We start from the raw sequence: 20,845 nt of genomic DNA on the forward strand, positions 1-20,845 counted from the left end.
GGACCTTAGTATACTAAGTTATATGCTTCCGAATACTATAACGAGTACTATTTACGCCACCATTATCCCAGTCTTGATGGATAAACTTCAATGTGCCTTGGTCACAAATGGTAAGTTCTTAACATCCAGGGCCTATCATTTCCTTCTTAGTAAACAGAAACCGCAGCTACAACCCCACGATAAGTTTAGATGGATTTGGAAGTCAGAATGTTCGAACAAATTAAAGTTCTTCATAAGGCTATCCTACCATAATCGACTTCCAACTGCTTCGTATCTGTCGCTTATTGGCATGAATGTCTATCCCCTTTGTAAACAATGTCAACAACTAGAAACCATTGATCATATTTTTTGGTCTTGCCCTGCGGTAGTAGCTTTCTGGAAGAAAAATAACCTGATGACCTTACCAGATATGTTCAGTTTGTTAGACACCAAAGAGTGGCTAATTCAATGCAATAAGATGAAATACTTTAATGTAGTGAAGTACCTTAACTGGAGAGATGTTTTTCCATTTTACCTTTGGAATATTTGATTTACTTGGAATGATAATCTTTTCAACAACAAAAGAAATCTTATTCCTATTAATTTAGCATGACACCAGGCCCTTGAGTTTAAATTTTTAGCAGGGAAGCATATAATTACCAAGCATGGTCTCGATACTGTTAAACAACTTAGTTGGGTTCCTCCAAATGAAGGTTTGAAACTCAACATAGATGGCTCTTTTGACTATATCAATAGCATGGGAGGAGCTGGGGATTAATTAGGGATAAGTATGGGAATTGGGTCTGCAGGTTTAGTGCAAAATTTACTGCCCAATCGCCCCTTGACACTAAAACAACTGCCTTATATTTGGGACTTAAAATGGCCTTAAAGTTGAAATGCAACAATCTGTGTATAACCATTGATTCTGCAACCTTGTCTACAACTATAAATGATGCATTAGAACTTGATAAAAATTTAACTATCATGTGTAGGGATCTTCTTCGGGAGTTGGGGAATCCACTGGTACGCCATGAAGGTAGGGGGCTTAATAGAGCTTCAGACATTTTAGCTAAGGAAGGAAAAAGAAAGAAGTACACCAGTTTTTTTGAAGAATAAGCAGTTCCACCTGTGTTTATTCGTAAAGCTATTACAATAGACAAAGATGGAATTTTTTTGCAAGGCGGTCTATCGACATGAACCCTAGTGTGAACTCTACTAGTAATCAACCTTTTGTACGACATGGTTTGCCGATAACTTCTAATGTATGTAATATTAGTACTCTAGACAAAGGCCCTATAGGGTCTAATCCGCAACTTTGTAATATGTGCGACGCATATTAAGTAATGAATAAAGTCCGTTTCAACCAAAAAAAAAAATCTTATCAGAAAATCAATCAATTGTAGCTACTATATGGCTTTAGTTATATGCTTTCATTATTATTCAGGGTGTGTCTTATAGTGAGGTTTCTTATTTCTCCATATTTAATAGGACAAAAATTTTTAAAAATATTTTCTCTCTAGAAAGGTAAATTTCTTACAAATGAGAAAAATGACTTGCTTAATTAATGAAAGTAGAAAAAATAAATTTTATAAATGACATTTTATGTTTATTGCATCTCTATACACCCAATGCTGCAACGCTTCCAAACCCTACCGGCTACCCCTTGACCATCTCACTTTCGCCATCCCGACGCCCCATATCCCACCCTTTCCAACTCGGTAGCTTTTTGCTAGATAGCTTTGATATAGATGATGTTGAGATTATTGTGTTTACACTTTTTCACAAACTAAGTTAGGGTTCATGCGTTGCACGTGAATTTTAACGGATCATCATCAAAATAATACTTTTAATATAATACAAAATAAATTTAGAATTCTAAATTTGGATATTTAGAAATTCTAACTAATCAAACTGAAGCTAACACACTGAAAATATTCATAATCTAGAACGAAATAACACGATTATACATATAGAGTAAAAGTGAAAATATACTTATATATGTTTTAAACTAGCAAATGAAACTGAAGAAACTACTATGTTTGAAAAACCTAGGTAGGTGTATGATTTATGAAAATTTCTAGCAACAAACTATTGTTTGCTCTACTCCAAAACTACTACAGACATAATGCTCTCAGACTCCCTTCAAATTTAAATCTATTGATAATGATCAAGTCAAAGTATAACTACTTACTACCCTTCTACCCTAATCCGTAGTTTAACCCTTTATCCTAATTCATGAGCTCCATACCCTCCTATCTAATGCACTCATACAGAGAAGAATCATAAATTTCTTAAAACAAATATACTACGGGCATGCAATGATATTAAAACTAAGTTGCATATAAAAGTTACGGCAACAAAAAACATGATTCATAAATTAAAGGAATTTAACCTTCTATCCTAATATGTGGCCTCCAAACCCTTCTATCAATTGCACCTGTATAAAAAACACAAATCTCTAAAAATAAATATACCATAAGCATGCAATAATATTCAAACTAAATTGCACATAAAAGCTATGATATTACAAAATACATGATTAATAAATCCAAAAAAAAAAAAAATTAGCCTTATACCCCAGCAACGAGTAGAGTCCATTCTGAAATAGCACTTTTTGTGGTGTTTTAAATTAATCATTCACATTTTACATTCTTCAAAGTTATATTTGACAACTTTTAATGAGGAAAAAAAAGACTTAAGAAGGAGATAATGGAAAAGAAAACAAATTATTTTTTCACAAATATTTGCAGATGTTGAAACTACCAATTTTCTTTACGTTATGTTTTTTCTCTTATTTCTTACAATTTATATGATTGTTTTTTTTTTTCTTTCTATAATTACATTGCACAACCTAAGATAGAGCATAAACATAGATTTTTTTATTTTTATTTTTCACCCGATGTTTGATAATCCGATTGAAGTTCCGATTAATTCGGGCAGGGTTCATTTTGGATATGACGCTCAATAGGATTTTCTCCATACTCAGAGTTCGAACTTGAGACCTTTGTTCAAGGGTGAAGCAGTCTCATCACTGCATCACAATCCATGTTGGTCATAAACATGGATTTAAGTAAACTGTAAATAGGAAGATGATGCTTACACTAATAATCACCATTTAGTAGATAAAAAAATGATTACAAAGTATGAAAGTAAAAAAAGTACATGAAAGAAATTTGGTTGGTCAAGAGACTTACCACATTCAGTGGCGGATTCATATAAATGAGTTGTTTCTTCATGAGATATAATTTTTTATAAGAAAAACTTCCCTGAAATTGCAATAAAAATTAGATATGATCGACTGATAACTTTAAAAATATAATAGGTTTGCATATACCAAAAGCATCAAATGACATTCTCGTGGATAAAGCAGTCGGTGAAGCTTTTTCTTATGTTGTTTAAGACCCCTTATGGGGAAACTCTGGCAAGGTATATTATTCCTTTTTCCTAGTGGGTGCAGGCTTCATCGAAAGGCTCTCCGCCTCGTGGCATTATTAGGTTCGCTTGCAAACAACACTTCTCCTCTCGCCTATTCCTTTCCGTTAACTATTGAGATATATCACAATTTGCATTATCCTCCTAGAAAGGATTCCTTGTTCTGACCGCAGCACCATATCTTGACCCTTTTCTCGAATTGGTCCATTTCGAGTTGGCCCATTCCCCTTCGACCGGTCGTAAAAGGAGAAGAACTGAGAGAGTATGCTATGCGCAGACTATTGCTGCTTGCTTTCTTTGAGGACTCTTTTGTAATAGCTTGATAAGCTGAACAAACAAGAGATATTACGTTCTACTCTCTGCTTCGAGCCCGGCCGAGAGTGAGCTTCCCGATAGTCTCTTCCTTCCTAGAAATAGAACTCTAACTATCAAACCTGTCCCGTCTCCTTACTCGAGATATCTGAGATAGCTCCATAAACTAATAACTTCTAATAGACGAGCCCATTATCCTTATGTTCTGAACTTGCTTCTTGGTACAGGGGGAGGGGCGAAGAATTCGAGTTCTAGTTCTTCTTCTGCCTAATCTTTAGTACCGCTTTGAGATTGAATCTTTAGAACCATGTGCCTAAGAGGGCGAGGACCTTTATAGCCATAATTCTTTCCCCGGTTCTACCTCCTTCTGCAATAGTGATCTATCCCGTCAATCCCACCCGCGAGCTATCCATTCTAACCTGTCTTTGCCTAGAAAGATACGTCTAGTTCTCCCTCCGCTTGCCTATCTCAGTAGGAAATTGGAACAGTCTCCGATTTCAAAGAAAAAGCTGAGGCGAGAGCTATATACCTTCTGGAACTGGAGCAATAACTGCTATAAAGTAAGGAGATGCGCAGGAACGATCCCTAAAGAAAAGACTCGGAATGCTCCACGACTAAGTATACCCATTCAGACTCGCTTTTGTTCAATTATAAAAAAATAAGCACTTTGATGAAGATTTATAGCATCATTCAAGTAAATACAGATTAAGATCGTAGAAACATGAGCTTGTGATATAGCTACACCTAATTCCAGACCGATTAATGCAAGAACTATAAATAAAGGACCAAGATCCCCTATGAAATATAAAAGATCATTCATACATAGCGTAGTCCAAGCGAACCCACTTAAAATCTTTAATGAACTATGACCGGCCATCATATTAGTAAATAAACGTATTCCTGAGCTTAATGCTCGAAAACAATAAGGGATTAGCTCAAGGAGTACTAAAAAAGGTGCTAATGGCAGTGGGACTCCTGCAGGTAATAAGAAGCTTAAAAAATAAAGCCCATTTTTTTGAAATCCCACTATAGTAATGCCAATAAAAATAAAAAATGAGAGACCCAAAGTAATGAGAAAATGACTTGTAACTGTGAAGCTATAAGGTATCATACCCTGGGGATTACAAAATAACGAAAAAGTAAAAGTGACCGAGATGCGAGGGGAAAACTTTTGTTTAACATTTTCGGAAAGACCACCTATTTGTTCGTTTACCGGGTTCAGCACGAAATCATAAATAAGCTCTACCAAGGATTGCCAAGCATTTGGTACTGAGTTTCCTCCTCCCTTTTTAGTAACAAAATAAACCAAAAGTAGGACCAAACTGAGAGTTAGTAGCATAAACAAAGATGGATTTGTGAATGAGAAATATAAGTTTCCTATTTTCATAGGAATCAATAGGATTATATCAAATTGTTCAAGTGGGCTGGAGACGATCTGCGCTAGATCCAGTGTGAAATAAGTGAATTTATCTAGTTGAGGCATTCTTGATTGATTGAGACAAAACGATTCCCTCAATACAGCTTAACTCCGTCAAGCCTGTAGGAGTAGTGAAGAAGTATAGAGCACTTTAGTTGGTTGTTGACCAACGGAAAGCATGGGATCAAAAAAGGCAGAATTGAGAATCTCAAAAAAATCTCTTTCTTTCTTTTTTAGAATAGCGAACACAACTCTGGGGATCATCTTAAAGCGTCTTCTTCTTTGGCTATGTGTTCCTGTATAAGGGAGATATTTTGATGACGTCAGAGATATTTCAGTCACTCCACCTCGACCAACTCATTTCTTGGTTGATCGACTGGCAAACGCCCGAGGAGCAAAAGATCAATGAAAGGTCGATGATGTTTATAGCCATTCTTTCTTTGCTTTTTCACAACTTTACAAGGTAGCCATAGGGGAACCTGTGGCTGGATTGAATCCTTATTTTATTTCGGCATCCCCTTCCTTGCGGTTAAGGTAAGGACTTCGGGCATGGCCAGCTAAGGCTAAAGTTCCATTAAAGAGTATTTCCACGTGCTAGACCTATCTTATCTATCTGATGTCTACTATAACCTTTTAGAGTGTGGATTTCATAGTTTCTATTGGGAGTAGGCTTTCGAATATATAAAACTCATTTATGGTTTTCAATAATTAGTTCCAAGTCAGCCATGTACTACTATCGGTCATACAATTGTTTTTTAATTGTCTTTCTTTTTTTCTATGCCCGTGGGCCACCTAATATTTTGGATCGTCCTGCTGATTCAGCTCCGGAAATATAGGTGGGATTTGCCGAACTGCGTCACCAAAGCGACTCCTCATGACAGGAGAGAAAGAAATTAGGGGAATTTAGAACGGATTCCACTTTTCTATATGCTAATTCGAATCTAGCGGGTCGCTCCTTTCTTCGTATGGGGAGTCTCGTGAGCTCTTTATGGAAAACTTATTCTTATTATTCTCCTTCCTTTTTTCCTATCCTATGGATCAAAAGCTATAATTAACTCAGCTCTGACCTAGACTATAGTTCCCCTAAGGAATGCACATTCTCTATTCTATCCAAAAAATAGGGATGCTTATTAATAGAAAATTCTTAAATAAAAACTCAAACTTTTTTACCACGCACCAATGTCCGCCTTCTCGTACTGATGTGGCAAAGTGAAAGTGTAATTAAGCAAGATTGACTGCCCTTTCAGTAGTAGTAGTGTCTACTGCCTGTCAGAATGGCTACTGACACATTGCACGAGGTGTCTAACCCGCGGAATAGCTTTTGGGTCGGCAGAATCTAAATAACCCCAATGGTGATTCCGAGACTTATCCTACCTACTCAAGCGGCAATCAATACACATTCAGTGATTTCGAATATCACTTACGACATTTCGAAATCAGGGTTTGGGGGTTCAAGCTATATATTCATTGATATTGAGAAAGTAGAGGCAGATTAAATCTGTGCCATCAACTTGACTACATGGAACTATCAATGACGCGTTCAAAGGAATCCTTTCTATCCTGTGACCTCGAACCGGAAGTTCAAGCCCTGCTCTTTCCCAGTCTCCCTTTATACACTGCCTGCTTTCTTCTCCTGATCCTCCTTCCGATGCGGATCCAACTCTCTGTTTTTATGAACCAGTTAAACTCTCCATCTATGTCTGCATCCGAGCGAGAAGAGAAGTCGAGTCCATCTTTTTCTCCACTCAACCCTAGCTTGCTAAGCTGTTGATTTCCATGGATCCTTAGAAACTTTGAGTAATGATGGAAAACATACCCTTGTGAGAGATTGAGATAAAAGAAAGGATGCTTTTGATGCGGGGAAGAGGGGAACGAGATGGCTAGCAAAGCTGCTCCACCAGGTCTCATTTCCGGCCGGGAGATGGTTTGTATGGATGGTTCGGGCAGCCGATTCCGAAACCACGAGCTTCTTGAGAGAGTTTGAATTAGATTCATTGTTTGAAAATGTGGATTTGGTTCACTGTCGGTCGATTGACCGGTGGTTTGGTTGTTCTTAAGGCTAAGGGATAGTGGATGGGGGAAAAGAGGAGAAGGGCTAAGGCCTAAAAATTCCACTGATTGATTCTTTGATCCCGTCCACAGGTTCAGTGGTAGGTGGTTCCCCTTGACCTAGCTTTTTCTCCGCGGAGAAAGAAAGGGATCAAAAGCAATAAAACCTACGATGTATCCTCAATCTTACGAGGGGTATGAACCGGCATCGGAGTAGCCAATAAGATAATCCGTTCCTAGTGACCCATCTAATTGATTCGATCCAGTGCAGAAAGAAGAGAGTGAGCGGTAAATGATCAAATATCGGACCTGGTGAATATCTGTCTCTCAATCCCAAGATTCCAATCCAAATTATGCATTTCCTGACCGCACTAGATTTTTTGATTCGCTGGGAGAGAGTAGAGAGTCAAGGTTCGTTGGCAAGTACTTCCTTTCTATTAGTGTCACCGAAAATGATGAAAAGAGATAAGATGCTGGTGGTTAGCCTGCCCCGGACTCGTAATTGATAGTTTTTGATGAATGGAGATGGCTTCAAGCCTTCACTAAACGATGGGAATACCAATTGAGACTAGGAAAGGTGGCTTCATATCTCGTCCCTGGTTTCGGCTCTCCGAAAGCAGAGTATACGGGGGCGGCAGATGGATTTGAAGTTGAGGGAAACCTAAAGGACAAAAGAAAGAGATTCATTTTGAGATGCGAATTACCGCTTCTGAGCTTCGATGACCGGGAGGGCTTGATAGCTTCTATCCAGCGAAGGGCAAGAGAGGAAGAAATAAATGGAGAACTGGTGCCCCTTCGGATGGAAGTTGATGGCGGCCTTCAATGGTTCCCAAAATGGGCAGTTCCCTTCTCTTGGTAGCCGCAGATGGGCTTTCACACTCCTTTTCTATATAAGATCCATAGCTTGAATAAGATAGATGCACTAAGATACTCAGAAAGAAGTAAAGCGCATCCACAACTGCCGAAGAAAGAATAGGAGAATCTATACTATCTTCCGTAACTTCCGAAAGAGCCACATCAAGAACAAGAGCTGGTACCGCATGTGCCACAGGACAGGCAGGAATGGGATATATATTTGAAATAACAATAGCAAGGAGATTCGCCAACAGGAGAGGGCAGGCCCCCCGCGTTATTAGTGTCTTCTATATAAGAAGAGAGTCGAGTTTGATGAGTGTCAACTGAGGTTGCGCAGAGCAAGCAAGGCGAGTTGCTCGCAATGGTTGCTTGCGTGCGAGGCAAGGTAGCGCAAGCAAGGCCACGGTATAAGCAAGGTAGCTTGCAAGTCCCACCTCGAGCAACAGGTTACCTAAAAATAAATCAAATTAGATTCCTTGATTCATTGTTCAATTGTTGAGATCAAATCCGACGGTAGCCGAAGGCTACTACAATGTTTTGTAAGCTCAGGTTATCGGCAGAAAATGTAGTGCAAGTGGAATTCTCGCCAGACGATGTCATGCAGCCCAGATGAGTAGAGACAAGCGTCTAGCAAATTCGAGTGAGCGACAGGCGAGCAAGCGCAAGGCCAACCGAAGGAAGAAGACCAGCTGAATGCGAGTTCAATCACGAGGAGATGGTTAAGTCAAGCCTGCTGGTAGCCAGTATTCAAACTAGGGGCAGAAGTTATCAAGTTGCTTTCAGTCGTCCTTCTCCTTATGTACAAGGCACTAAACTAGTGATGTTAAGCATTTGCCCTCGAGTGAAGTTCAACTCAGTTGATTCTCAGATAAATCCCACATGAAGCGAAAGTCTACGCACCACTACATAAAAGATCTGACTGTCTAGTCAGAAAGAGTCTTTCTAGAAGCTTTAATTTAGAAGCGTTTCATCAAACTAGAAAGATATGAATCTCAGACAGATGGTCACATAAGTAGTGGATCTCACGTCCTATCCTCAAGTCTTCTTAGTGATCGTCTGCTCTCAATGAATCAATGCCTGGTGGCTCTGAATTCAATAGAAATCCCGTGAGTGAAACTCTGAGTTGAAAATAACTAAGCTTTTTGCCTTGACCTTGACACTAGTCTGAGCCTTTCCCAGGGCACCTTGCCTTCTTTCCTTGGCTTGGCGGGACACAAAAATGATTTTTTACTATCTACAGGGAGTTTCGATTCCGCAGAACCTATAGGAGCAATAGACGGAGTGGAGTGTGGCTGTGAGTCAGGCACAGTTCCTCACTGTTCTTGTTACAGAATCGACTCTGAACGCTGTTCATGGTTAGCTGTAAGAAAGAATAGCGATTGTTGAAGAAGTTTGCTCTTTCGACGACTCTTATTGTTCTAAATAAGCTCTCAGCCTTTAGGAGTGCAGGCACGACTAGCTTACTCCAACCTTCTTGTGTGACCGCATGTTGGAGAAAAGAGTTCCACATCTTACTCTAACGGCAATTTCAGGATCTCAGTCTATCTCTTTCTCACATCTGACACTCTCTTCTATAGACTGCTAAGTCACATCCAACTACCTGTACTCTAAGAATGAAGGTTGCAAACTACCTTAACAAGCGACCACTGGACTTGTGAAAGAGAGCTCTTCTTTGCATCGAGAATCGACTGTTTACCCTCTCTTCTTGCATCTGTGCATTTTGGGCCTTAGGCAAGCTCCCGACATTCCTGGATCAGGCCCCTCTTTGCCGCTGTCCAATCCAATGTCTACTTCATCAAATTCCCTGTCTACCGAAAATGGATGAACCTATCCACAGGGATTTTGAGCATCACTTCTTTTTTTTCCCCAACGATAAAGGAACTTACGGGCGGGCCATTTTCGGGGACTAGCCCGCTTCCCATTACTAAATAGGGCAATCCCTCGCACATAATTAAGGGAGCCATTGAAAGGTGACTAAAACACTAGAAACGGGGACTAGCCGAGCTAATGATAGAGGCAAGAACACTTTCTGGCCAAGTCCCATTAATTGATCATAACGATATCGTGGAAATGCTGCACGGACCCATATATATAGGAACAGAAAAAGAATCACGGGATGCATACAAATGCTATTGTATGCATCATATCATATTTCAGACCAACACATAAAGCTTTGTTCTCATTAGCAATGGTCTACAAATTTATCGAAGACATTCAATGTCAAACCATCATTATCAAGATGAATTGTCTTGATTACATAATTTGAAAGTTATAATCTTAACAAAATTTTACTGAGCAAGCAACTTTATGAATGTCAAACTGCAGGTTGACGATAAACGTACATGTGATTATTTTATTGATGCATCTTTTCAAAACATATCACATGATCGGTGAACGGGCCCTTATTCACACTTTATACTTTTCAGATTTTAAGGGATCAAATCCTAACATTAGTTGGTCCAACCAACTTATCATGAGAACAAACAACACTGATAATTTTTGAAGAATCTTCTAGTTCTTCATTATATGTCCAATACTCAATATGCACATCTTCGAGATATCACAATTGTTCATGTCACTTTATGAACTTTTATTCTAGCAAACTCCAAGTTTTCCATGACATGTGCCTTTTACTTTAGTAAATTTCAGATTTTCTATTATATGAATAAATTTTTGAATTTACTACTTCAGAAGTAGATGTCTACAAAACTGTTCTCAATTATTCCGTCTCATTCGGAGGCGAGTTTTGATTCACTATAATGTAAATACATTTATAACACACACACACACACACACACACATATATATATATACTAGTTTAGGATACGTGCCTCGCGTGTGTACCTCGATTTAATAAGTTCAATTTTATAAAACCACTTCGATATTATACAAGAAAATATGTTTTGATTAAAAAGTAAATAACGAAAGTAAATTTGATGACTTAAATATGTTATAGATGCTCAAGAATACATATACATCATCACATTCATATATATATATATATAAACAAAAATCAACATTCAAATAAACAAAATACAACTACATTATATCACAACCAAGCTACACAACACTTTCTAAGTACCAATTCAACTTTATCAACGTGTATGAAAAATCAAACATGGAAATAGTAAATACCTTGCAAACATGAAAGGAATAATTATATAAACATTAAAGAAAAGAGATATAACTATTGAGATAAGCAATATGAACAAAGTTAAATTCTTTCACATAGGGAAACGACGAAATAAATAAATAAATAAATAAATCAGGCTACACATAGGTAGTGATTTAAATGAGAAACGCCAATATGCATCTTTGGTAATACCTTTCACACCCACCCGACTCCACTATCATCCCAAATCCTTGCAATACATCATTATTGAAGAACAATATTTTTTTTGGTTCTCTATATATAAAGAGTCTTCAATCGAATTTTCTATAAATATGGCATATGACAATAGATCATATAAATATAAAATAATACTTCCATCAAAAAGATAGATTGCTTTAGTCCAATTGTTAATTATGATCAAGGTGTTCAAGCTCAATCTTTTAATAAATCAAAAAAAGAAGTTCAATTACTTGCAAAAATAAACCCAAAAAGATAAAATTAAATCAATAGCTGGTAAAGTAGCATGCTCAATCTTAAGTTTCATAACTTAAATTCTTCAATTCGTACTCAATCTTACAATAAAATTTAAAAAAAATGTAAATCATTTGAAAAAAATCAAAATGAAATTTCAGTGGGTAAAGTGTTTAATTGTGAGCACCACTTACTACTCCTATTCTTAAGATTAGTGGGATGTTATTAGGGTAAATTACTAAAGGAACCGTATAAGGTATAAAACTTAATTGTTCAAAATCCTAGAATTCAGAATTTGTTACTTAGTATAATAGGAAAAGTTTTATAGGTAAAATTTAGTAAATATAAAAAAATAGTGAAAAGACGATTTTGTCTTAAGCGGGATCTTTTAATAAAGGTAAAAAAATTCAAACTGTTATAAATATATTTACATTATAGTGAATGTATATCAAGATCTATCAAGATCTACTTTGATATCTATTAGGATTTGAAGCATCCGCCTTTTACTCAGACTAGGAGTAAATTTCCCTATAAATAGAGGAGTTTTGTTTATTGTATTTACAATCTTATGATCTCTCATCCCTCAAGAGAAATAAGAATTACTCTCTCTATTCTATCTATTCTTCTTCTTTATTCTTTATTCTTTATTATTTTATAACACGTTATCAGCATGAGACTCTGCCAAACAAGGTGAGATTATAAATTTGAAAGATTTCAAGGTTAGTAATTCTTTATGTTATCTTTCTTTTGCTACTACTAATATAATTATTATTGGATTTGAGAAAAAATAATTGGTTTGGAACCATTTATATTTTAAATTTATTCCTCAAGAACAATATTATCAAAAAGGATGATAATATGTTGGGTTCAAGTCCCATTGATTCATGCCTAAGACGTCTTTATATGGATCAAATATTGAGTTTGAATCTCAATACACCATATTGATGATATTGTGATGGCTAACACAAAATAATGGGTGTTTGATGAAAAGTCATGAAATTCGACCCATTGAATATGCTCCCTTCCATGAAGTGAATGTGGTAGCAATATATGATAAGTCTAAAATATAACAACTTACTTCATTCTTAAGGTGTATGTGGTAGAAGTGCATAATATGTCTAAAAGAAGACAAGTGATTGAATGTAAGAATATATGCGTAGAGAGACAATATGATAATGATCATCAAAAGTGATGATATTTCCATACGCTTATATGATTATAAGATATGCTAGAGAGAAAAAAATTCTCTATATCGTATATATGCCTCGATTTGCTTCTGAAGTAGCAAAATCTTGAAAGAGGTTATAAGCTATCATAATTTGATAGGCTTACGGTACAATTATATTCCATTCCTGGGGAATGAGAAACTTAGTAATGCAAACGTTCACTTGATTGTGATTGTATCACAACTCACCTCCGAAAGAGGTTGAATAATTTTAAAATCTACTTCTGAAGTAGTAAATCTGAAATTTATTCATGTAATATTAAATCTGAAATTTACTAAAGAAAAAGTACATGTCATGATTAACTTGGAGTTTACTAGAATAAAAGTTCATAAATTGATATGAACGATTGTGACATCTCGAAGATGTGCATGTATTGAAGAACTAGAAGATTCTTCAAGAAATATTTATGTCGTTTGTTCTCATGATAAGTTGGTTGGACCAACTAATATTGGGATTGAATCCCTTCAAATCTGAAAATTATAAAAGGTGAATAAGGGCCCGTTCACCTATCATGTGATATGTTGAAAAGATGTATCAATAATATGATCACATGTACATTCATTGTCAACTTGTAGTTTGACATTCATAAAGTTGCTTGCTCAATAAAATTGAGTTAAGAACATAATTTTCAAATTGTGCAATCAAAAAAGTTATCTTGATGATGATGGTTTAGCATTGAGTGCCTTGGATAAATAGCTAAACCATCGCTAATGAGAACAAAGCTTCATGTGTTGGTTTGAAATATGATATTTTGAATACAATAACACTTGTATGCATTAGACCAATAAATTATAATTATTCCTTCCCTCTCAATTGGTTCAAGGTCGGGAACCAATTATTCCATCTAATAATTTTGATGTGCGATATATGATTAGTGAATATACCATAATGCACAAAGATGGATTCCTCAAAGAAGTAGAGAATGTATGTTAGTTTTCCTAACATAAGGGGGAGATTATAAGCGCTATAAAATATGTTAGGAATTATCACCAGATCCTCATCCAAAATATAATTTAAGTCAAATAGTGAAAGCATCTCATATTAAGCACAAGTGCTCTTATTTTGTGTTTCTAAAGGACAAGTCTATGCATGCATGAAGCTTGGTATACTAATCGGTTTCAAATGAAATAGTCTTTGAAAAATAAGGAGAAAATAATCATAATAAGAAGGCAATGAGCTCTTGAAGAGCCTATGACATAACACTTCATGAAATCTTATGGTTCATGTACCTAAAAATAATGAAGTGAGGAGATATCAAAATGTTATGTCGCATTGTGAACCGATACTAAATGATATATCATCAATATCTTTGACACAATATTGGCGCAATATTGTGAAAGATTACGAGGATCTTAATTCTACGTTAGTTTAAGCATGCTGACATAGAAACATTTATCAAGTGACATGAAAGGATGCATCTTGGTAAGTGAAAACTTATTTGATTTGCAGTCCAGACACTTGAAGATGTCACACATAAAATGTTGAATATCGTCACTTTGACAAAATTTGTATGAAAACTTCTTTAAAGATTCAAAATATAAAAGTTTCTGGGAAACTTATTGATAATCCTTATATTGTATAAGCTTATAGCTTGAAAATTATTAAAACTCTTGGAGAGTTTTCAAAAGCAATAAGATTATTTGCTGAAATAAGAAATATTCCAATTTGCATTGGTTATGAAGTACCATATCTTAGTATAATTGGTGCACTCATGTATCTTGTAAAAAACTATAAGACCCAATATAGTCTTTCGCTCAATTTGTTAGCAAGGTATATTTCTACTCCTACTAGGAGACATCGGAATGGGATAAGATACATGAGTTTATTTTATTCTAAATATTGCAGTCCCGATCTTACTAGTCATGCTGATGTTGGGTACTCATCTAACTCACATAAATCTCGGTCTCAAACATACAATGTGTTCACATGTGGGGATACTGTCATATCTTGGAGATATACAAAGCAGTCTATCGTAGCCACTTTATCAAATCATGCTGAGAAAATAGCTATTCATGAAGCAAGCCGAGAATGTGTATGGTTGAGGTCCATGATACATCTCATTCGAAAAAAATATGGTGTGAAATATGACAATCTACCCACAATTTTATACAGAGACAATTCAGCATACATAGCACATCTTAAGGGAGGATTCATAAATGTAGATAGAACGAAGCACATTTTGCCAAAACTTTTCTACATACATGAGCTACAAAAGAATGATGATATTAACGTGAAACAGATTTGTTCAACTGACAATACGATTGATTTATTCACTAAGTCTTCTCCAATTACAACTTTTAAGAAGATGGTGCACAAGATTGGGATGCACAGGTTCAAGAATGTTCTCATTAGGGGGAGTTAATACGCGTTGTACTGTTTTTTCCTTACGAGGTTTTGTCCCACTGGGTTTTCCTTGTAAGGTTTTTAATGAGGCAGCCGAAATGCGTATTATTAGAGATGTGTACTCTTTTTCCTTCACTAGATTTTTTGTCTGCTGGATTTTTTCTAGCAAGGTTTTAACGAGGCACATTATCTACCAATTAGACATTCAAGGGGAGTGTTATAAATGTATTTATATTATAGTGAATGTCTATCAAGATCTATCAAAATCTACTTTGATATCTATTAGGATTTAAAGCATCAGTTTTTTACTCAGACTAGGAGTAAATTTTTCCTATAAATAGAGAGGTTTTGTTCATTGTATTTACAATCTTATGATCTCTCATCCCTCAAGAGAAATAAGAATTACTCTCTCTATTCTCTCTACTCTTCTTCTTTATTCTTTATTATTTTATAACACAAATAATATTTTTAAGCCCTTCACACTTTTAATATATATATATATATATATATATATATATATTATAGATTATAGATATAGATAAACCATAATTGCACTACTAAAACCTCTCACGCGAAAATTGTGACAATTTATGTGATTTTATGAGGTGGAATCATGTTTGAATAGCACGCACGTATCCCATTTGATTTTTGCTGTACGACAATTTTTCTTCCAGAAGTTCTTGGTAATTATTATTATTTTTTAAGAAAAAAAAAACTACAACAGCTTGGACTGCCTTGATTTTTACTATATATTCCAAGGTTTAAAGCCTTATTGTATGAACGTCATTCCATATTGATTAGACCCAAGAATCAGGGGATGATGTTTTTTTTTTCTTTTTTTTTTTGGTTGAAGTTTTTTTTTTTGTTGCTAATAATACAACACTTCTTACGTTAATTAAATAACAAGGGCAAAATAGTTTGATGGATTCTTGTACTATGTCGATTTTGTAAGTTGAACACTTCTACTTATATGTCTGTCATCTGGACCTCTGAATCCATTAAAAAGCAATATTTCAAACCCTTTGATCATTGACCAGGCCTATGTGACATTAAAAGGGCTGACTAGGACGAGGCGCGTGCAGGCACGTACCTAGGATAAGAGTGGGGGTCAATTTTATATTAAAATAATTAAAAAAATTAAAAAATAAGTCCCCCAACTATAAATATATTTTTAAAAATTAAAAATAATAAATTTAAAAAATAAAATAAAAAAGGCCCTCCCCTAAACCCCTCCCCCGTCCAGAACCTCCTATACCCCACCCTACTGCCGTCTACCAGTCCCCTACCTCCACCCCACCCCCACCAGCTCCGCGCAACAATAGCCATGGCCATCAACTTCCAAAATTCCAATCTTAAACCAAGAACAACCTTAAACAGCCATGGCCATCAACTTCCAAAATTCCAATCTTAAATAAAGAACAATCTTAAACAAAGTGTATAATAAAATCAAAATTTTAATTTTTTTCACAATCCAACTTCAAAATTGTGAAAAACAAGATATGGGTATCAAAGAATAATCTTAAACAAAGTGTAGAAAAACATCAAAATTTTAATTTTTTCACAGCCCAACTTTGGGCACAAAAGATAACAAGTAATGAAATTATATCTTGTTAATTTGCTCTCCAATCCAAAATGTTATCGTCGGTTTTATTTCTAAAAATTATTGATGATATCATCAATTGTTTCCTCCCAATTTTCAGTTGCCTCAAGCTTCAAGTGAGAACGTGTATTGTTATTGAGAAACCAAGAAAAATTAATGAAGAAGAGAGAGTGGAGAGATGGAGAAGAGAGAAAAGGAAGAAGTTCGGCCTTTTTTCTTTTTTTTTTAATTTTTAATTTAAATTTTTTATTTTATAAATTTTTAAGTGGCATTTTAAAAATGATGTGAAATTTAATATAGTATTTAAAATGACGTGGAAGCTGATATGGGGCGAGTGTGTTACACTCACCAAAAAAGTGTTTAAAATGTTGTTTTTTAGTGGATTCAGGGATCTAGATGACAAAAATGTAAGTAGAAGTGTCCAACTTACAAAACCAACATAGTATAAGGGTCCACTGAACCATTTTGCCAATAACAAAAATACACCCTCAAAAATGAATCTTTAATAGCGTCAACAGCTTGTTCATCACATTTTGCATCTTTTATACATTGCATTTGATATGTATTATTATTGACATACATTAATTAGTTTAGAGTACATGTATTATAGAGTTCCTTGAATATTTTAAGTGCCATTCATGTGAGAAGCCCTACTTCTCCGAGCATTCACTCTTTTTTCTTGAAAAAGTAAAAAGTGTATACCTTGAGCTCTCGATGTAAATTCAAACATTTAAATTGAAATTTCAAAAATGGAATAACATTTACCCACCACAAGCTTTAAATCAAATATGTTCATAACATTGTCTACTCTAGGGTAAATGACATTATCATTCCATAGGATACTAGAAATAGGAGGGTGTAGGGACACACCTTTGGAGCAAAGACTTGAGCTTGCTCTCGGCTTGCTGAATATGGTGAAAAATAAGTGTTTGGTTTGGATACCAAGTCCTTCTTCTTGAACCCGAAACTCCTCACCTTCATCATTTAGGTTCTTCTTCATCAAAAGATTAAAATTCAAGACCTCTCCTTCTTCAGGCAAAACATCCTCATTAGGAGATTTCATCATCAACCCACAAGGTACAAAGACATCTCCTTCTTCCGCTACCAATTTGGCTTCACCATTATTGCCATCATCCTCTTGAGGGATTTTCTCACTATTTAGGGTCACTTTACCCCCAACAAAGTAAGGATCACCCTCCACCAACACAATATTCCTTCAATTGGGGTATTTATTAGCCTTATAACACCAACCTTGACATTTAAAGTAAATAATTCCTTTAGGATTGAGAGTGGAGGATAGGTTACTTTCAAGCCGTGGTGGATACCTTTGGGTTTCCCTATCAACGGGCTTCTTTTCTAAGGACTTGTAGGAGTTCTTGTTCTTGTTCCATTTGAAGGTCTTCTTAGCATTATTGTTCCTTTCAACCTCAATGACCGCTTCAACAAGATCCTCTATTCGATCAAACTTATGGACAGCTAGTTGAGAGATAATTTCATAATCTAAGCCACTTTTGAACCGAGCTATGCAATGATTTGGTGGTTTACCAATATCAAGATGAAGGATCAAGTTTTGAAACTCCCCATAGTAGTCCTCCATACTTCTATCTCCTTTCCTCAAATTGTAAAGCCTTTTTAGTTGCTCTTGCTTGAACCTTTCCATGACATATCTCTCTCTCATAAGTGATTTCAATTCATCCCAATCCGTAAGGTCAAGATTGTCATTTCTATCTCTTTGTAACTGTTTTATCTCCCACCAAGTAAATGCATACCTTTCAAGTTGAGCAATAGCATCGGCGGCTTTCTTGTGGGGAGTTAACTCACTAGTTCCTTTAAAAGTAGAAAGAGTGATCTTGATGGAATTAAGACCTGTGTCTCTACCCATATTCCCCCTTGATCCGCTTGAAGTCCTTTTTGAACTTGAGGATGGTGTCTCAAGTTACCTTTACCATGATGAGCCAAACCAAACCTTCCCCCTCGGCCTCTATGTCCTCCTCCATGAGCCCATCTTCTATTTCTCATAAATTTCATAAAGAGAGCCACTTTATCTAATTCTCACCTTCATAAGGACCCTTACCATCCATATCATTAATTTACATTAGTTGGTTTCGATTTAGCGGGGATCTCGGTATTTCTAGGGGTTCTCGGTTTTGTGGGGCTTCTTGGTGGATTTGGTTTTGGTTGTTTGGATAAGTAGGGGCTGGTTCGCGTACTTGTCTAGGTGGATTAAATATTTGGTGAAGTGTATCCGGATTTATAGCAGGGAAAGTATTGGGAGCATGTCCACTAGATGAGGCATGGTAGTTTTTAGGACTTAAATGGTTGGAGTCTAGACGAACTTCCAAGGTGTCCATTCATCTTGAAAAAGAACCTTCCATCCCTTTCATTCTTCCTTCCATTATTTCCATCCTCCCTTCAAAATATCCCAATCGGCAATCCATGGAAATGACAAGCTTTTTCATGAAAGAACTAACCCAACTAGGCATTTCCCCTTCATCCAATATTTCACCTATCAACAAATGCTAAACAAAAAAGAACAAGTTAAGGTTAGAAAAACAAAAAAATCAGCCTCACAATCTCTCAAGATCACACCTTTGAAATATCACTCAATTGGAGTTGTAAGTATTGGTATCCCGTTTATACTCCAATGAGGTTACTTGGTTCCAATTGTGGCAGAAGGTCAGAATAGATTCTTGTTTGAAATGACTTAAGAAAAATATGTATGGACTTGAATCAAGAAATTACAACGAATTACAAAAAGATAAAAGCACACAACAAAAAGGTGACATGAAAGAAATGGACTCAAACAACTAATTCACACCCTAGTAGATGATTACTAGTTGCTAATTATTATTAGAATCAAATAATGTAACCAAAGAAACAAAGAAACGAAACTAAGAATCCAAAATTTTGAGCCTAAAACGTGAGTTGTACAGATTTAGTGACATGGCAGCCTTTGGTTGGTTGAATTTTTTTTGAAAAATTTCTTGTTTAAATTTGTATTGCTCAATTTTCAAGTTGGATGAGTGAAAAATCAGATTTGGAGGGAATAACAACAAGTTTGGGAGCCTTTTTCAAATTCAAAAAGTGTTTGACTTTCTTTGCATCTTTTGGGCAAAACACCTTTTTGAAAGGTGGTTGACTCTTTCCACTTTTGGTTAGTCTTGGAAAACCTCCTTTCTCCCTTTTTGTAACTAGTCTTTTGGAAGTATTTTTTGTCCTCTTACATCTTTGGTATATTTTGGGACTTTTTTTATGACAAACAAAAAGACTACACTCCCTTTCTCCTTATTTTAAGATCAAACCACCACTTTTTTCTTCAACAAGTTATGAAAATGGTGAAGAACACCAAGAACACAACTTTGAAAACTTAGAGTTCTAAGGTTCACGTTGGGCTCTCCAACATCAACAACACATGTTCAACCTCAAATTTTCAACAACGAGCATTAATTACACATTTTCAAGCCACCATTCTTCAACAACAACATCAAAAAAACACATTTTTTAAGCTCAAGACTTTAGATCTAGACTTAAATAGTATTAGTAATGAAAAGCCAATACTAGAAACAATCAAAACACACAAAAGACTCCTAGATCTAAGGTCAAACTTACGGGCAAGACACAACAACAAGAACAACTTTAATTTTGGCTAAGACACAACAACAAAAACAACTTATTTTGTAAGATTTTTAGATTTTCTAGGCAACAACCCCAAGAGTGATGTTGTTGGAACAAAATCAAGCCTTGCTCTTGATACAAAATGATAAAAACTAACTATCAAACATACGAGAAGGATACAAAAATAGCCAACAACCCAAACTAAGATTACAACACAAACACGAGAATAAGATGAACAAACAACAATAATGAAAGAATAGATAGATAACTTGACATACATATGCAAAAATACTAAGAACCAAAATGTGTATCAAATATTAAGACCCAAAGATTCATGCAAGTAACACCAAGTTCTTACGGCTCAAGGGAACCGGAATCCCCAAGCAATCACCGTTTCTAAACGGGTAACCAACGCCAAACAAATCCACGTTTGA

The 20,845-nt window shown here is 35.7% G+C and overlaps 1 protein-coding gene across 1 annotated transcript; it reads right to left on the reverse strand.

Moving 5' to 3' along the window:
* Nucleotides 1-4,321: 4,321 nt before the first annotated feature.
* On the reverse strand, nucleotides 4,322-5,454 carry LOC124890399 (ATP synthase subunit a-like). Its single transcript, XM_047402232.1, has one exon. The coding sequence runs from the start codon at nucleotides 5,204-5,206 to the stop codon at nucleotides 4,352-4,354; it is 855 nt and encodes a 284-aa protein (XP_047258188.1). The 5' UTR covers nucleotides 5,207-5,454; the 3' UTR covers nucleotides 4,322-4,351.
* Between the last annotated feature and the right edge of the window lie 15,391 nt (nucleotides 5,455-20,845).

This window comes from Capsicum annuum, unplaced genomic scaffold, assembly GCF_002878395.1.
Source record: "Capsicum annuum cultivar UCD-10X-F1 unplaced genomic scaffold, UCD10Xv1.1 ctg1714, whole genome shotgun sequence".
NCBI classification, from domain to species: domain Eukaryota; kingdom Viridiplantae; phylum Streptophyta; class Magnoliopsida; order Solanales; family Solanaceae; genus Capsicum; species Capsicum annuum.